The 16,950-nt window shown below is 39.1% G+C and overlaps 3 protein-coding genes and 1 long non-coding RNA gene across 13 annotated transcripts; all 4 read left to right on the plus strand.

The window, feature by feature from the left end:
* Positions 1 to 208: 208 nt before the first annotated feature.
* gra (granulito) lies at positions 209 to 4,144 on the plus strand. 3 transcript variants are annotated; one of them, XM_081696388.1, is made up of 7 exons: positions 1,338 to 1,471; positions 2,366 to 2,439; positions 2,563 to 2,615; positions 2,720 to 2,795; positions 3,267 to 3,373; positions 3,548 to 3,594; positions 3,721 to 4,144. In XM_081696388.1, exons 1-7 carry the CDS (start codon positions 1,407 to 1,409, stop codon positions 3,752 to 3,754), a joined length of 456 nt encoding a protein of 151 aa, XP_081552514.1. In that variant the 5' UTR covers positions 1,338 to 1,406; the 3' UTR covers positions 3,755 to 4,144. The 3 variants fall into 3 exon arrangements, 1 of the variants encoding a protein (XP_081552514.1); XR_014116929.1 differs by lacking the exons at positions 1,338 to 1,471; positions 3,267 to 3,373; positions 3,548 to 3,594; positions 3,721 to 4,144 and adding exons at positions 209 to 286; positions 424 to 558; XR_014116928.1 differs by lacking the exons at positions 1,338 to 1,471; positions 3,267 to 3,373; positions 3,548 to 3,594; positions 3,721 to 4,144 and adding exons at positions 209 to 286; positions 424 to 558 and having other exon boundaries at positions 2,563 to 2,795.
* A 737-nt stretch (positions 4,145 to 4,881) lies between these two features.
* On the plus strand, positions 4,882 to 8,803 carry LOC118242115 (uridine phosphorylase 1-like). 7 transcript variants are annotated; one of them, XM_081696382.1, is made up of 8 exons: positions 4,882 to 5,034; positions 5,275 to 5,356; positions 5,703 to 5,814; positions 6,008 to 6,166; positions 6,368 to 6,482; positions 6,698 to 6,907; positions 7,125 to 7,271; positions 7,619 to 8,803. In XM_081696382.1, the coding sequence occupies exons 2-8, from the start codon at positions 5,310 to 5,312 to the stop codon at positions 7,765 to 7,767; spliced, it is 939 nt and encodes a 312-aa protein (XP_081552508.1). In that variant the 5' UTR covers positions 4,882 to 5,034; positions 5,275 to 5,309; the 3' UTR covers positions 7,768 to 8,803. The 7 variants fall into 7 exon arrangements, with proteins under 7 accessions (XP_081552508.1, XP_081552507.1, XP_081552509.1 ...); XM_081696381.1 differs by having other exon boundaries at positions 4,883 to 5,038; XM_081696383.1 differs by having other exon boundaries at positions 4,901 to 5,098.
* Positions 8,804 to 8,938: 135 nt separating this feature from the next.
* LOC118242174 (RNA-binding protein 12B-like) lies at positions 8,939 to 12,621 on the plus strand. The gene has a single exon (XM_035531095.2). The coding sequence runs from the start codon at positions 10,258 to 10,260 to the stop codon at positions 12,226 to 12,228; it is 1,971 nt and encodes a 656-aa protein (XP_035386988.2). The 5' UTR covers positions 8,939 to 10,257; the 3' UTR covers positions 12,229 to 12,621.
* Positions 12,622 to 14,024: 1,403 nt separating this feature from the next.
* On the plus strand, positions 14,025 to 16,610 carry LOC145651137 (uncharacterized). Of its 2 annotated transcripts, XR_014116869.1 has the most exons (5): positions 14,025 to 14,102; positions 14,240 to 14,374; positions 16,181 to 16,254; positions 16,378 to 16,430; positions 16,535 to 16,610. It is a non-coding gene; the product is annotated as an uncharacterized LOC145651137 (long non-coding RNA). The 2 variants fall into 2 exon arrangements; XR_014116868.1 differs by having other exon boundaries at positions 16,378 to 16,610.
* Positions 16,611 to 16,950: the final 340 nt, after the last annotated feature.

Consider the following 16,950-nt stretch of genomic DNA (forward strand, 5'->3'; position numbering starts at 1 on the left):
AACACATGACAAAGATGTAAATGACTGAATTAATGTAAGTGATCGTGATGTGATCCAGTGCGTAAAGGGACCGCTGATCAACATGGTAGTTGGTGAACTGCGGCGTGTAGCCTAGTTCAAATGACGGCACACCGTAGCTGATTTTAATTAAGTGGCTAGTGCACGTAAGTAGTCTGGCTGACAGCCACCCTGGGCGTATCCCAGGAAGCAAGTATCAACTAATCCACATCTGTTAACATCTGTGGACACGTATCTGTCGTTTATCTGTTACAAAAATCGAGACGCGGTTGGTGCTTAATTTTAACAGTACTTTTGACACACGTGTTGACATACGACATAACCATGTGGTATTAAGGGCATCGTTGTTTAAATGGGTTTTTGCTATAGCATATTTTTAGTAACCTAATGTTTGTTCCCCTGCAGTATAGAATTTATCCACGAACACATTAATCACCTCAGTGTGTTCAGTGTCACTTCCAGAAGCAGTTTTGAACTATGTAGTCAGCCGCGCAACACTGGAGACGTTCTACACGTTTCAGAACTCAGCGTCCCTCCTCTGTGAGTTTGCTTGGTCTACTTGCTTGGTTCATGTCCTGTTGTTGCTCCTAAATGCTTTAATTTCACAATAATAGCACTTCACGTTGACCGGGGCATACCTGGCAGGGCAGAAATTTCATGAATTGACTTGTGGCAAAACTGGTATCCAATGACAGTGCCACCATTAAAAGTAACTGGCAGTATAATGGGTAGCTCTTCAGTGCCAGTTTGTCTATGGAGATTGTACTGGTATGTCCTTGATTTTATACACTTATTAGCAATGAGCTTTGCTGAAAAACCTTAACTAAATAATTTGACATTGGTATAAAAGAAAACATCTTCATGAACTACCCCATGGGTAACCAACAGTGACCTTCGAAATGACTAGAATTACATATGTCCGGAGACTACGGTGGTTTTGAGCACTTGTGCCAGTCTAATTAGAAGGTGTTCAGTACCCTCTAAACCTCTAGCTGTGACATGAATAAACTGGTGATGAGGATCTGGTGAGGTTGTGCCGGGGAAGGCGGCAGTTGTAGTCACGGACTGAGGGCGGTTGCGTGACATTATCTTACCTAATATTAGCAATGCTGCAGATTATAAGATTATAAGATTGCAAACCTGAATACAAAACATCAGGTTTACAGTTGGGTTAAACGCCGTATTCATAGAGAAATATAACGAGCGTATAAATGCGTATTTATTTATGCGTGTTATTAATGCCGAGCATAGTGAATTAAAAAAAAAATCAATTTCTTCATTGAAAATGGCATTAAAATTAATAAAACATCAAATGGATAAAACACCAAATGGTTTGTTTCATCATTTAGTAATGTCACAGTCACATATGTGCTTTTCAGCACATAAAGATGACAGGAGCAGCTAGCGTTATGTCACTTGAGCTTGGTGTTCAAATGGATGGAGCAAATATCGTGTAAGACAGTGCTGAAACTTTAGATATGTCATCTGATTTTAAAGCTAGCGTTTCTATGAAAAGCATGTGGTTCGTGCTTTAGAATTATGGCTTTGGTAACCAGGTTTAAAATGTTTAACTTGTTCAACAAAAAAACATGAGTGTGAGCTAGCTGGATGCCACTGATCGACTGTTGGTTTGATAGCGAGCTGAATGTTACTTTCGCTACAGCTTATGCTACTTGGCAAAAACAATGTAGTTAATTTGGATCGTTTTCTGCAGCATTTAGTTAATCAGCTAACTTAGCTATGTTGGCTAGCCACATGGTTACCTAGCATACATCGAATATGTTTCTTAACGTACTCTTGAGTGTGTTTTGCGACGTAGCGCTAGCTAGCTCCGCTAAATCGTTGTATTCGGTTTCATTTTAGCTAGCTAAAAACAATAACAAAAAGCATTCTTATCAGAAATGTCAGTTGTTAATGATTGCAGCTTCTCAAGGTGTAGTAAGTTAGTTAGCTAGGTTAGCTGGCTTATTTAATTGTGATTAGGCGAAATCAACTTATTGGTTTCAGAGACCGATTTGTTTAATTTCGGAATTTTAATAACCATCATACGAATTGAAGGCATCTCGCCTTAACTCAGTAGAAATCACTGTTGATTATTTGGATAGCTAGCCATCCAAGCTGCGCGTTAACGTTTGTAGCTGCTTGTCAAACGTTTTAATATTAAGTATAGTTTTGTTGCATACTTAATTGTATTAGGGTGACACGACGGACATGGTGATTACTACAGTGTGTGTTGTGTGCTTTGTAGCTAGCTAGCTAACAAAACTACGATAATGAGAACTGCGATCATGAAATAAAGTTGTTGGCTGGTGGCATGGATTTGACACAAACGTCGTTTCATGTGAAGGATGGGGGTGTCGAGGAGGAGGATCCGAAACCTGCAGCCGGCTAGGCCGCTGCGTCGTTTGAACATAAATCAAGGTAGGTTAATAAGCCAGGCGGCAGGACGTGCACGCAAAGTATATTTTAGTACCGCGTCAAGAACTGTGATCTGTTCGGCGAGGGGTGAAATAATTTTGGTGTGCTTCATACTGTGATCTATAGAGAAACACAGAGAGGTAGTGGCCGAGCGATCGGACAAGACGACGGACACACCAGTAAGGCGATATAATTTAGTACAGCACACTGAAGTGCCACACTTTCGTCTGTTATACCTGCTTATCATCCCTTCTCAGAACTCTTTTTTTATTATTGTGGACAGACAAACACCATTAGTGAGAAGCAGTTTTATGAAATCCTTAAACCTCAAAGCCAATGTCAATCACTTGCCAAGACAGGTAGGTATCACTTTGGATATTCAGTTATAATTATCATTATCACAAAGAGACTATATTTGGTTGTCAGACTTGCACTGTTTATAAATCAGTCAACATAGTAGTTTTAATACAACACTTATTTGCTGTTGAGAAGTTTCATCTGTCCATTTTTGGATTATTTTGGCCTTAAATTATTTAGTAATCAGCAGGATGGGGAACCTAAGAAAACAGAAGCTGATGGAGGCATCCACAAACAGTGAAACATTAAATCAAAAGGGAATTTTGAAGACTTCTTTGTAGAGTGTTTGGCTAAGTCTCAAAAATTGCAAACGGTCAACTGTGCAGTAGCAGTAAAAACTGCAGTACAATTGCTTTGGAAGTGTTTAGAAATGTAGCTAATTTTCATTAATTTATGTCTCTCTGAGGGGGGGGGGGTGGGGGTCAGGAGGGAAGTGAAGGGAAATAACATTACAATGTTTTTGCTCCTAATAGAAAGAATATCATACAGTAGGGACTTGCTGATCAGGTTGGCAAGCTCACCAATGGCAAAGAAAAAACCTGACTTCCTACCAGACCACCCAGTAGTTCTAGAAAAGCCAGTAAGGTTATTTTTTATCACCAATCACCATTATGTAAATGAATACATACTGTGCTGGTCCTGATAAACTGGTATATTTCTAATATATTTCCTTTATACATTGTAATCAAACCATCTGTGTATGCAATGTAATGTTCCTCCCATATAAACTACATTTTACTGTTCTGTTTCACAGAGGCACCAAGATGTGTTTCTGAACAACTTTAACAATAACCTGGACATGTAAGTGGAAAGAATAAACAGCTTTTGTTGTTTTAGTGTCATCACGAGAGCGAGAGAAGTGTAAATAGCTGTTGGAGACTGTGGTTTTTATTTTATTTTTAATTTATTTATTTTTGTTAAAGACAGGGCGCTGAAGGTGGTTTTTGTCTGCGGTTACTAGCCCACTCCAAACAGTGATATTCACTTGTTCCTCAACATTCTTTCTGCTAGTTGTGAAGTGAGTGTGATTATCTGGTCTGCGGTCTTTGTGCTTGTTGACTTTGAGTTGTATTTTATGTTTGCACATTCCAAGCTCCAGATCATTTCTTCTTCAGGCAAACCAAACCAATTGTACTTGACAGGCAGTATCAGCTGAATGTTGATGTAAAGCAATGTGTGATCACGTGGTTCACAGGAGCATGTTTTAATTTAAATGAATATGTGCAGACTTCTTTAATTGACATTAAATGTTATCATTTAGTGAAATTTTTTTTTTACCTTTGCATTATTTAACTGCTTTTGCTTACACTACAAATAATACATGAATGTGTTTGTTTTTGTATGTCTAACACTGCCTGATCAAGGATTCTTCACACACTGGCATTTCAGCAGATTGGTCCACCTCTGGGTTTAAAATGAAAAGCAAAGAAGATTATAATTTCAGTAATTAAATCATTGTTTTATCTTGAAAGTCTTTATTTGTTCTTCTTTGAGTAATGTGCGTTATTTGTATGTATTTGTGGATGTATGTTTCTCAGTGTCTCATTAGGGCTTTTGGAACAAACTTGAAATGACAAGTTCAAAATGCCTTACACAAACAGTTGAGAAATTTAATTTCACTTTCACTTGTGAAATTCCACTTGGTTATAAAGCGAAGAATCAAGTTAGTGTGACAGTTTCACAACCTTTGTAGTTTCAACAGAATTATTTACTGTGGTTGACTTAACAGTACTGTAATGCATATTTCGTACACACGTTTTATTTGGTTCTTTCTTTTTGTCATTTCAAGCATCTTATACCACTGCAACGCTATAACTAATTCACTGTCATTTTTGTTACCTTGTCTTTGTTTCACAGACAGTTATGTAATTCGACTGCAAATATTGTAAGTGCTAAGTGATATCTTGATAATCCAATCTTGAGGTCACAGCATTTCAGGCCTTGGTGAGTTCTCTGATTTCTCGTGGATGGCTGTAATGACATATGTAGTGTACCATGTGTGGCCGTAATGACATATTTACTGTACCATGTATGGCGCTGGCCGCGCAGAACACGCTTGCCACGTACACTTCCTTCATGCTTGTGTAGTAGCGTCACATCTTCCAGTGACCCAGCCGGATGTCGAAGCTTAAAGCTGCAATATCGGAAAATCCCCCAGTCCAGGTTTTCAGTCCATTTAAAATATCGCTCATAGCGACGTGGTTGGAGGAAGGAGCATCGGCTTGAGGAAACTAACCTAAGGCAGGTATGCGGGCGAATTCCATTGGTGGGGTTGCGTGAGGTAAAGGATTTTTAACCCGTGTAGGTGAATATGAATTTGTTACCGTCTATTCGACCGGATCGTATAAATTTTTTTTTTTTTTTTTTTTGGGTGGGTGGGGGGTTTAGTGAAAGAATATAAAAGAAAAATAATTTGGTTGCTGCTAGCATTAAACAGTTTTATGTTGACATGCTATAAAGGTCTAAAACGCTGTGTTGCAGAGTATTGTCCCAGAGTATTTAACGGCACAAACAAAATGGCATCGGGATTTGCTGATGAGAAAAATGGAAAAAAATGCGGAAGGTAGACAACATCATTTTTCAAACATACAAATTTACTCAAAGTAAACAATTTAAAAGTACATTTGGTTATTGTACATTTGGTTATTGTGGTAACCTGTGGTAACCACCATTTCACTGCACGTTATACTGTGTATGACTATGTATGTGACAAATAAACCGAACTTGAACTTGAACCTTGGAACCGGGAACGACCAAGAGCACAACATTTAGCTTCCTGTAAGTTTTTACGATTTGGTCACAACACGCCCATATCTAGCTCCACTTCGCAATTAAAGTTGCTTACAAACGTCTTATTAACCATGGCTGTTACAACGTCTATTTGCTAAGGGTTTGTTTGTTTATATAAGGTCCCCATTTGTTAACAATCCACATTTGGACTCCATGAAAGAAGATATTCTGTACCATTTCAATCTGAATACCGGCACGCTTAATTTTCCTGCAAAGTTCGGAGATGTCAAAGTAAGTTTTATATCGTTTATCGGTCAGATCGATATGTTTTTGAATTGTGACATGTGCTACCACAGCGCCATAGTTTGTTATCAAGTATAATTACCCGCTTAATGTTTGTCAATGTTGAGCTGAATATACTGATCATTTAACTGAGATGACCTTATGCATCACAGCCAAACTGTTTTTCGTGTTTATTTCCTAGTTTGTGTGTGTTGGGGGTAGTCCATGGAGGATGAAGTCTTTCGCTGAGTACATTGCTGGAGAGCTGGGTCTTGCAGTTCCAAACGCAGAGTACCCAAACATCTGTGAGAGCACAGATCGATATGCCATGTACAAAGTAGGACCTGTCCTGTCTGTTAGTGTAAGTCATTACCATCAACATTAAAAACTCTACAAACAAATTTGATGCCTTGAACAAGCTGTGTGTGTGAGAGTTTTTTTGGGGTTTTTTTGAGGGTTGAATACTTTTTTAAAAGAAAGCTCTGTGTATGGCAGCTTCACTACATCCTAAGGTGCATTGTAGGTGTACTGTGTTTGACAGTGAAATGTCTCTGTGTTTTAGCATGGCATGGGCATCCCCTCAATTTCGATAATGTTACATGAGCTCATCAAGCTCCTCTACCATGCACGCTGCACTGATGTTACAATAGTGCGCCTCGGAACCTCTGGTGGAATAGGTACTCTTGACCTTAACACATCTACTTTTTTAATAAAGAATTAACAGACATGGCAACATCTGTTACTTGTTCTCCCCCAACATAGACTACCCGTGGTATTTAACATTAAAGTGCATATAATTATAGACGAGGCAGCTTCTAGTGCAGGACATTGTGGCTAGGACAAGTGACTTGTAAATAAGTGCAAATCAAAGGCATATCCATCTTTTTGTCAGGTTTACATCCAGGCACAGTGGTGATCACCAAGCAGCCAATGGATGCCACATTCTTGCCCCGCTTCGAGCAAGTCATCCTGGGCAAGTCAGTGGTGAGAAGCACCGAACTGGATGGAGATCTTGCAGAGGAGCTGCTACAGTGCGGCAAAGATCTAGCAGAGTTCGACACGGTCATTGCTAACACAATGTGCACGCTGGACTTCTACGAAGGTATTAGTCTCACTCATGACCCACATGGGACAATAAAGTTCTAGTTTTAATGTAATCATCACTGAAGCTGTTGGTATACTCCAAGAACTGAGAAACATTTTTTGTGAGTAGTGAAGATGTGTTTTGTCTTCACCCTCTTTACATTAATTGCAGCACAACTGCATTCTTGCAATGTGAACACCCACCACCATATTGTTGGGCCTGGCATATGTTTTAGGTCAAGCTCGTTTGGACGGGGCTTTCTGTTCTTACACCGAGGAGGACAAGCAAAACTACCTGGCCAAGGCCTATGCAGCAGGAGTGCGCAACATTGAGATGGAGTCTTCTGTTTTTGCTGCCATGTGCAAACTGAGTAACCTACGAGGTAGAGAATGTCTGTGTTAGAGAGGCAGACATAGAGTTTGCCTCTCTGGAGTGCATCTGCGAATAGTCACATGTATTAGACAGCTCATCACCATATCAGTAGAAGTCAGTCTTACACACTTTTTTAAAAAGTAAGGGTTCTTAAGGGAGATATGGCGTTTTGGATGCAGCTTTCTTATTATGTAAGACCCATTTGGAATTTTAAATGTGGTAGTATTACTCTAGTGGTGTCACAGTAATAAAGTACCTAATATCCATGCGTGTATAGCACAGATTTATGTGTTAAAGCAAAAAAAAATTTGCACACTCATAATTTTGTGAAAGCTCATTTTGGCATCTCTTTTCCAGCGGCAGTGGTTTGTGTGACACTGCTGGACCGGCAGAAAGGAGACCAGCTCAGCAGTTCTCATGATGTCCTGCACAGCTACCAACAACGGCCACAGATCCTAGTTGGACATTACATCAAAAAGAAGCTTAATGCTTCCAAGAAAAGTTAGGCTTCATATTTATGAATGTGGAATGTATGTGAAGCCAAAACCTCAGTGTAATTACATTATTTTGTAATGTTTGATTTAACCTCTGCATTTGCCTCTGCAGCTAGTCTTAGTCATGTACTGCTTATGCACGCATTTGAACATAGTTAAAATTTGGAAATGGAAAGGAACATTTTTTAAATCTTGTTTTTATACTGCTTATTTGAAATAACTTTAAAAAAATATATTTTTAGAGGGATGAAGGGTTTTGCTCACTGTTTTGCATTTCGTCTGTCAATGTGTCAGTGTTCCTAACAACTCTATTAAGGTATAAAGATTTAAAACCACCTGTCTACAGTTCATAACCCTCACTCTAACACATCCAGAAACAAACATTCTTTTGTTTCTTTTCAGTGTGGTCAATGCATGACTATGCAGTGAACTGTTAACCATGCTTGAGAGTTTGTTCTTAAGGAAAGGAGGATATTAAGGCTGCATGGCTTTGTTTTTTGACTTCTATTAGCGACCCTTGCAGGACCTGTTGGCAAGCTTTAACATTCTTTATGAAACTCTGCTGATAACATAGCTGTAAGCAGTGTTACAGTTCCAGTGTTACAGTTTGAACTTCATTCAAACTTAGCTCCTGAGGGGGTCCACCCTCTTCATTCATTGCAATACTCTTCATGCAAACCTTTCACCAAAAGACAGGCAAGCTTATGACTTATCCCAGCCTTTTTAGTACTGTGGGCACATGCAAATAGACTGGAAAGGATGCCTCCATTGCAGAGGAGTTTCCTGATTAGTTAACACACCTGATCATTTTTGGTTAATTTGGTTACGTGGCTTTATTTTCTTCTCTGAGCAACTATTTTAGTCATAGCTGTCAGGATTTAAAGACAATTTTGCCAAAGTTTTAAAGACAAAAATGGAAATATTAAAACATAGATGGGACCATAATGGAGGAAGACCAGCAAGTATTCTCTAGTATTGATATTGTTATAAGAGCACGTTCAGTGTGTCCAATGTTTATCAAAAATAAATAAATAAATACTGAAAAATGTCTTTGAATGGTTTGTGGGTCCATAGGATCATAAAGCGGCTTTCTACTTAAAATCCACTTGGCACTTATAGTGCTTCTTTGAGCAAGATGTATATAAATTTTATTGGCAGCATAGCTGCCATTTTCATTTTACAAATATTAAAGTATAATGATTAGGAAAACCATTGTGCTAAGTAATGCATTCCTTTAGAATTGTCAGTTTACAGATTACAGTTTTAGCAAGTTACAGCCTTTATGAACTAACAATAAGGTATTAATGTATGGGGTAGTCGAACTATTTTTGAGTACATATTTTAAGATCTCAAAAAGCCATATTGTGTTTATAAATTATTGTAAAATGTTTTAATTTGATGTTTGTGTTTGCTGTAAAATAGATTTTTCTTTCTCTTGACCGTGCTGTGTAGGCTGCTAGCAAGCTAACGTTGGCTAACTTAGCGGCTGCGTAGCTTGCGGGAGTTTTGTTTCACGATATAAATGGTGGGGGTTTGTGATGACTATTGTTCATATAATTAACATTAGAAGTGTTTTCCTTCATCAGTATCACAGACGATTGGATGGATCGATGCAAGTGATTTGACTTGGAACCCACGAAAATGGTCTTTGTGGAGAAGCTGACTTCCGCCGTCGTATTGTTTGCTAACCTAGTTATTTTGAGGTCATTGTTAGCTAGCTAGCTTCCAAAAAACGGCCCTTCAGGTTTCAGATGTGTCCAATATAAGATCTTTTTTATGTGCTTGATTTCTGGTGGAAAGTGCTGCTTGTTGATGATGTCGGGTTTCATCTTAAAAGCCTTTGTTCACCTGGTGGCGTTCTGTTTCGTGTTTTCCGTTATTTTGGACTTCATTTCGTCATCTTTCACGACTGTGGTTGTAGCTGACAGTACAGATATTCGAGTCTGATGTTGGCGTCAAAGGTCGATGTGCTTCTCGATCTGGTCAATGCTTGTGGTGATGTCTTCTGCAAGACATAAAATGACACCCTAAGCTCGTTTGTGAACATATTCTTCATGGAAATTTTGTTGATTCATATGAATTACATTTGTTGTACAAATCGGTTTATTTGCTGATTGTGGACTGGACAGTTCGTGTTTCCAACGGGTTTTTAACGGGAAGCTGCAGGACATTGACGTTAAGTATTCTGGGTACTGTGGTGCATTTTTAATGTTACAGTATGAAGATTCTGACATTGTGGCTGTTCAGAGCATGACTGGGTGGAAACGGACAGCATACAAATTGTTACAAAGTCTGGACAGCACACGCTGCACGGAGTTTTAATTGCAAGCTTCAATTGTTAAGGCAGAGCGTCATAAAAATACATGATCTAGAGAACTGAATGTCAGATGATAAGTGAGGTGTTGTTGGCATCATCATAGTCCTTGCATTGATGTTAATGCTTACTGCAGGGTCCATTAATAACCATTGGGTTTGGAATTGGAAGACCTTGAACACTGTGACATGGTGGGCCATGGCCATGACAGGGATAACACCATATGTACCCCTTTTGTCTACAGGTGCTGTTGTGTGTACTTCATCATGGCGGTGGTCATCCGCTTACAGGGACTCAGAATCACTGCTGGTTCTGAGGACATTCGCAATTTCTTCACTGGCCTTAGAATACCTGATGGTGGAGTTCATATAATTGGTGGAGACCTTGAGGAAGCTTTTATAATATTTGCATCTGATGAAGATGCGAGACGAGCAATGACACGCTCTGGGGGATGCATCAAAGGTTCCCCTGTTAACTTGCTTTTGAGTAGCAAGTCGGAGATGCAGAAGGTTCTAGAGGAAAGCACAAGGAAGTCTGAAACAAATGTCAAGAAGTTTTATAAGGAGGGTGTCAAAAGGCCTGCAGCAGATGGAAGACCACCCTTATTAAATGAGGACATGAGAATAGACATGCGAAGAGGAGATCATCAGAACATGGGGAAAAGAACATCCCCACGTTCTTTGAATGATTCTCAAAGTCAGATTGGCGATGGGGCATTGAATGCAGGTGGTCTTTATTTGAACTTGTCTGGAATGCCATTCTCAGCAACGAAGGAGGACGTCCGCCTGTTTTTTAACGGTTTGCAAATTGATGACGTAATATTTTTGAGAAACCACCGTGGAATGTTTAATGGGTGTGGTTTGGTCAAATTCGCAACCAGAGAGGATGCCAAAGAAGGACTCAAGAGGGACCGACAATACATTGGTCCACGTTACATCAGAATAATGTGTTGCTCAGAGGATCAGTGGGTGGATGCTGGGGGTTCTATTAGACTAGAAGGTGCCGGTCAGAGAAAATATTTATCAGACCGTGCAAGATCTCGCTCTCCCATTCGATCTCAATCACGATCAAGTTCCCCTTCTGATGACGAGTACTGTGTGCTGTATGAAAACCTCTCGTATTCCATTGAAAAGAGGGACATAAAAGCCATGCTGCATCCTGTTTGTGTGAAGGACGATCAGATCATTATTTTTGTTGATAAGAACAGTGATAGGACCAAATCAGCAGTTGTGGTGTTTAGAAATCTGATGGACTACTGTTCTGGATTAGCTCATCATAAAGAAACATTTTTCCAAAGGACCGTCTATGTTTCTCCTATCTCCAAAGAAAAGATGGTTGCCATATTGGAATCCTCTGCTGATTCAAGAGGAGATAGCAGAAGGTCCAGTAGGTCATCTGAACGATCACAAAAAAGTGCTTATGACTCAGAAAGGAGATGCCTGTACGTTCGCAATCTGCCTTTTGATGTCCGTAAAGTAGAGATCATGGATTTCTTTCATGGATTCCAACTCTCAGACAATACGGTTGTCCTGCTTCAGGATGAGAGGGGAGCTGGTCTTGGTGAGGCTTTAGTGATCTTCCCAACAGAAAAAGAGGCTATAACGGCACAGTCTTTGAACGGGCGAAGGTTTCTTGGATCAGAAGTTATGCTGAAATGCATCACCTTGGCTCAGACGCAAGAATTCAGAAATGAGGTAATAGGCAACATGCCAGAGAGGAATGTTCAGAGGAATAAAACGAAATATGGAAACTCGTCTTTTTTCTCTCGTGCCCGAATGCATGTAGATGATCGTGTAATGGCAGATGGGCCCCACTATGGACGTGGAAACAAAGGTCCTTTCGGTCATCTTGAAAGCCCCGATGCTTATAGACACGGAACACGTGGACCACATTATGAACCACCTGACCAGCAATTTGATGGGCCCACCTGTCTTAAATTGCTCAATCTACCTTCTCAGATAAGAATCGATGAAATCTATGACTTCTGCTATGGGTACAGAGTCATTCCTGGATCAGTCTCATTACAGTGTGATAGAAGTGGAGTGCCTGTTGGTTCTGCAACTGTTGTATTTGAAACCCACAGTGAGGCAGTCACTGCTGTTCAAGAATTAAATGGAAGACCCATTGGTACCAGGAAAATAAAGGTTGTATTTGTGTAGAATTTGGTCCGGGGATTCATTAACACAGAGCAGTTTATAAGGACTCTGTTGATTAAGAAATCTGTTAAGTAATTAATTTTGGTGACACTCATTTTGTTCTTTCTATTTGATTAAAATATCATTTTTGCTGTCTTTCAAATAGGGACATACTGACTATAAAATGTTTTCTGCATTTAGGGTTTATTTTATTTGGAATAACTGATTTTTAAAATTTGGTGAGGATGTTATTGCATTTGCATTTTGCAAAGCAATTTTAGGGTGTTTTAATTATTGTATCTTGCTTTAGGAAGACTCTGTTAACACTCCAACACCCCATTTTTGCTTCTTACTTTTTCCTTCCATCTTTCTCTCCTTTCTCCCATCATCTTCTGATTAAAAGTAACATCCTGGCCAGCGGTCTGTGATTTTGCCTTTTGCACCACACACACACACACACACACACACACACACATACACTCACACACACACAATCTGAATATTTACAAAATGATTTTCTGACACAAAAAAGATTAATATAGTCCTGTAACTTGATAAGAAATAAATGGATTAGAACATTCCACATATTTACTGTTGTTATAAGGTAAGGTTTAAACTGTAGTAGGTATTTGTAATATGGATGGAAATGTAGACATTGGAAAAAATGTTAAAATCTATTTTTCTGCCCATAAGGTGGTCACATTGTCCACACTGGAAAGAAAAAACTCTTTTTAATTAGATAAACCTTTTTTTTTTTTCCAGCCATTTCACATGAACCATTAATGTATTTGGTGATGCTGATCTTAAAGCCTTATTCCTGATTAAAGGTCGAGCATGTTATCTCCTTTCAAAGCAGTACATATGTATCATATATCTACTTTTAATGTTCTTTGTTTTGTATATGATGTTATATATTTTATGTTATAACAATGCATTGCAATAACTGAAATAATACAGTTATTGCAATGCATTGTAATACAACCACACTGTACTTGAGAATATGGTCATATGGAGGTGTTTCTAATCTGGAAACAGCTATTTACAAGCATTGGCTAATTAATGTTATTATGACAGACAGCTGCAGTAAATCTTTCACGTTATTTAGAGCAGTAATAGATGAAAAAAGCATTTTTTTAGACATTATTAAAATATCTGCTATCAGAACTCAGCATATTCTATTTTACAACTTAAATCTCAATTATTCAGCTTTGCTTTTTATAAGCCCATTAAGTGTCCTAAATCGTACACTCACCTCCAATTCATCAGAAGCATCAGGCTAGATATACAGTTACGAGTCTATAGCTTTGTTACGCATATTTGGCTGGACAGTTTTGAGTGGCAGTTCACTCTAAACTCAGCAGCGAGGCTGACTCGTGTAAAAATGGCAACAACTATTATGCGACAAACTACCAGCTCAGAACGCACAATCATGCCAGTACCTCAGTGTTGATTAAATGTTTGGCTACCAAAGTCATATCCAAGAATTCAGTAATGAGGTTCTAGGTAACATACCGGAGAGGAATATAGCATATGCCTATAATATAACATATCATTCAGAGAAATATAGCAAAGCATGGAAACTCATCCGTTTCCTCTCGTGACTGTAAAATGTAACACATGACAAAGATGTAAATGACTGAATTAATGTAAGTGATCGTGATGTGATCCAGTGCGTAAAGGGACCGCTGATCAACATGGTAGTTGGTGAACTGCGGCGTGTAGCCTAGTTCAAATGACGGCACACCGTAGCTGATTTTAATTAAGTGGCTAGTGCACGTAAGTAGTCTGGCTGACAGCCACCCTGGGCGTATCCCAGGAAGCAAGTATCAACTAATCCACATCTGTTAACATCTGTGGACACGTATCTGTCGTTTATCTGTTACAAAAATCGAGACGCGGTTGGTGCTTAATTTTAACAGTACTTTTGACACACGTGTTGACATACGACATAACCATGTGGTATTAAGGGCATCGTTGTTTAAATGGGTTTTTGCTATAGCATATTTTTAGTAACCTAATGTTTGTTCCCCTGCAGTATAGAATTTATCCACGAACACATTAATCACCTCAGTGTGTTCAGTGTCACTTCCAGAAGCAGTTTTGAACTATGTAGTCAGCCGCGCAACACTGGAGACGTTCTACACGTTTCAGAACTCAGCGTCCCTCCTCTGTGAGTTTGCTTGGTCTACTTGCTTGGTTCATGTCCTGTTGTTGCTCCTAAATGCTTTAATTTCACAATAATAGCACTTCACGTTGACCGGGGCATACCTGGCAGGGCAGAAATTTCATGAATTGACTTGTGGCAAAACTGGTATCCAATGACAGTGCCACCATTAAAAGTAACTGGCAGTATAATGGGTAGCTCTTCAGTGCCAGTTTGTCTATGGAGATTGTACTGGTATGTCCTTGATTTTATACACTTATTAGCAATGAGCTTTGCTGAAAAACCTTAACTAAATAATTTGACATTGGTATAAAAGAAAACATCTTCATGAACTACCCCATGGGTAACCAACAGTGACCTTCGAAATGACTAGAATTACATATGTCCGGAGACTACGGTGGTTTTGAGCACTTGTGCCAGTCTAATTAGAAGGTGTTCAGTACCCTCTAAACCTCTAGCTGTGACATGAATAAACTGGTGATGAGGATCTGGTGAGGTTGTGCCGGGGAAGGCGGCAGTTGTAGTCACGGACTGAGGGCGGTTGCGTGACATTATCTTACCTAATATTAGCAATGCTGCAGATTATAAGATTATAAGATTGCAAACCTGAATACAAAACATCAGGTTTACAGTTGGGTTAAACGCCGTATTCATAGAGAAATATAACGAGCGTATAAATGCGTATTTGTTTATGCGTGTTATTAATGCCGAGCATAGTGAATTAAAAAAAAATCAATTTCTTCATTGAAAATGGCATTAAAATTAATAAAACATCAAATGGATAAAACACCAAATGGTTTGTTTCATCATTTAGTAATGTCACAGTCACATATGTGCTTTTCAGCACATAAAGATGACAGGAGCAGCTAGCGTTATGTCACTTGAGCTTGGTGTTCAAATGGATGGAGCAAATATCGTGTAAGACAGTGCTGAAACTTTAGATATGTCATCTGATTTTAAAGCTAGCGTTTCTATGAAAAGCATGTGGTTCGTGCTTTAGAATTATGGCTTTGGTAACCAGGTTTAAAATGTTTAACTTGTTCAACAAAAAAACATGAGTGTGAGCTAGCTGGATGCCACTGATCGACTGTTGGTTTGATAGCGAGCTGAATGTTACTTTCGCTACAGCTTATGCTACTTGGCAAAAACAATGTAGTTAATTTGGATCGTTTTCTGCAGCATTTAGTTAATCAGCTAACTTAGCTATGTTGGCTAGCCACATGGTTACCTAGCATACATCGAATATGTTTCTTAACGTACTCTTGAGTGTGTTTTGCGACGTAGCGCTAGCTAGCTCCGCTAAATCGTTGTATTCGGTTTCATTTTAGCTAGCTAAAAACAATAACAAAAAGCATTCTTATCAGAAATGTCAGTTGTTAATGATTGCAGCTTCTCAAGGTGTAGTAAGTTAGTTAGCTAGGTTAGCTGGCTTATTTAATTGTGATTAGGCGAAATCAACTTATTGGTTTCAGAGACCGATTTGTTTAATTTCGGAATTTTAATAACCATCATACGAATTGAAGGCATCTCGCCTTAACTCAGTAGAAATCACTGTTGATTATTTGGATAGCTAGCCATCCAAGCTGCGCGTTAACGTTTGTAGCTGCTTGTCAAACGTTTTAATATTAAGTATAGTTTTGTTGCATGCTTAATTGTATTAGGGTGACACGACGGACATGGTGATTACTACAGTGTGTGTTGTGTGCTTTGTAGCTAGCTAGCTAACAAAACTACGATAATGAGAACTGCGATCATGAAATAAAGTTGTTGGCTAGTGGCATGGATTTGACACAAACGTCGTTTCATGTGAAGGATGGGGGTGTCGAGGAGGAGGATCCGAAACCTGCAGCCGGCTAGGCCGCTGCGTCGTTTGAACATAAATCAAGGTAGGTTAATAAGCCAGGCGGCAGGACGTGCACGCAAAGTATATTTTAGTACCGCGTCAAGAACTGTGATCTGTTCGGCGAGGGGTGAAATAATTTTGGTGTGCTTCATACTGTGATCTATAGAGAAACACAGAGAGGTAGTGGCCGAGCGATCGGACAAGACGACGGACACACCAGTAAGGCGATATAATTTAGTACAGCACACTGAAGTGCCACACTTTCGTCTGTTATACCTGCTTATCATCCCTTCTCAGAACTCTTTTTTTATTATTGTGGACAGACAAACACCATTAGTGAGAAGCAGTTTTATGAAATCCTTAAACCTCAAAGCCAATGTCAATCACTTGCCAAGACAGGTAGGTATCACTTTGGATATTCAGTTATAATTATCATTATCACAAAGAGACTATATTTGGTTGTCAGACTTGCACTGTTTATAAATCAGTCAACATAGTAGTTTTAATACAACACTTATTTGCTGTTGAGAAGTTTCATCTGTCCATTTTTGGATTATTTTGGCCTTAAATTATTTAGTAATCAGCAGGATGGAGAACCTAAGAAAACAGAAGCTGATGGAGGCATCCACAAACAGTGAAACATTAAATCAAAAGGGAATTTTGAAGACTTCTTTGTAGAGTGTTTGGCTAAGTCTCAAAAATTGCAAACGGTCAACTGTGCAGTAGCAGTAAAAACTGC

This window comes from Electrophorus electricus, chromosome 14 (genome assembly GCF_041902795.1).
Source record: "Electrophorus electricus isolate QZ-2024a chromosome 14, ASM4190279v1, whole genome shotgun sequence".
Taxonomy (NCBI): domain Eukaryota; kingdom Metazoa; phylum Chordata; class Actinopteri; order Gymnotiformes; family Gymnotidae; genus Electrophorus; species Electrophorus electricus.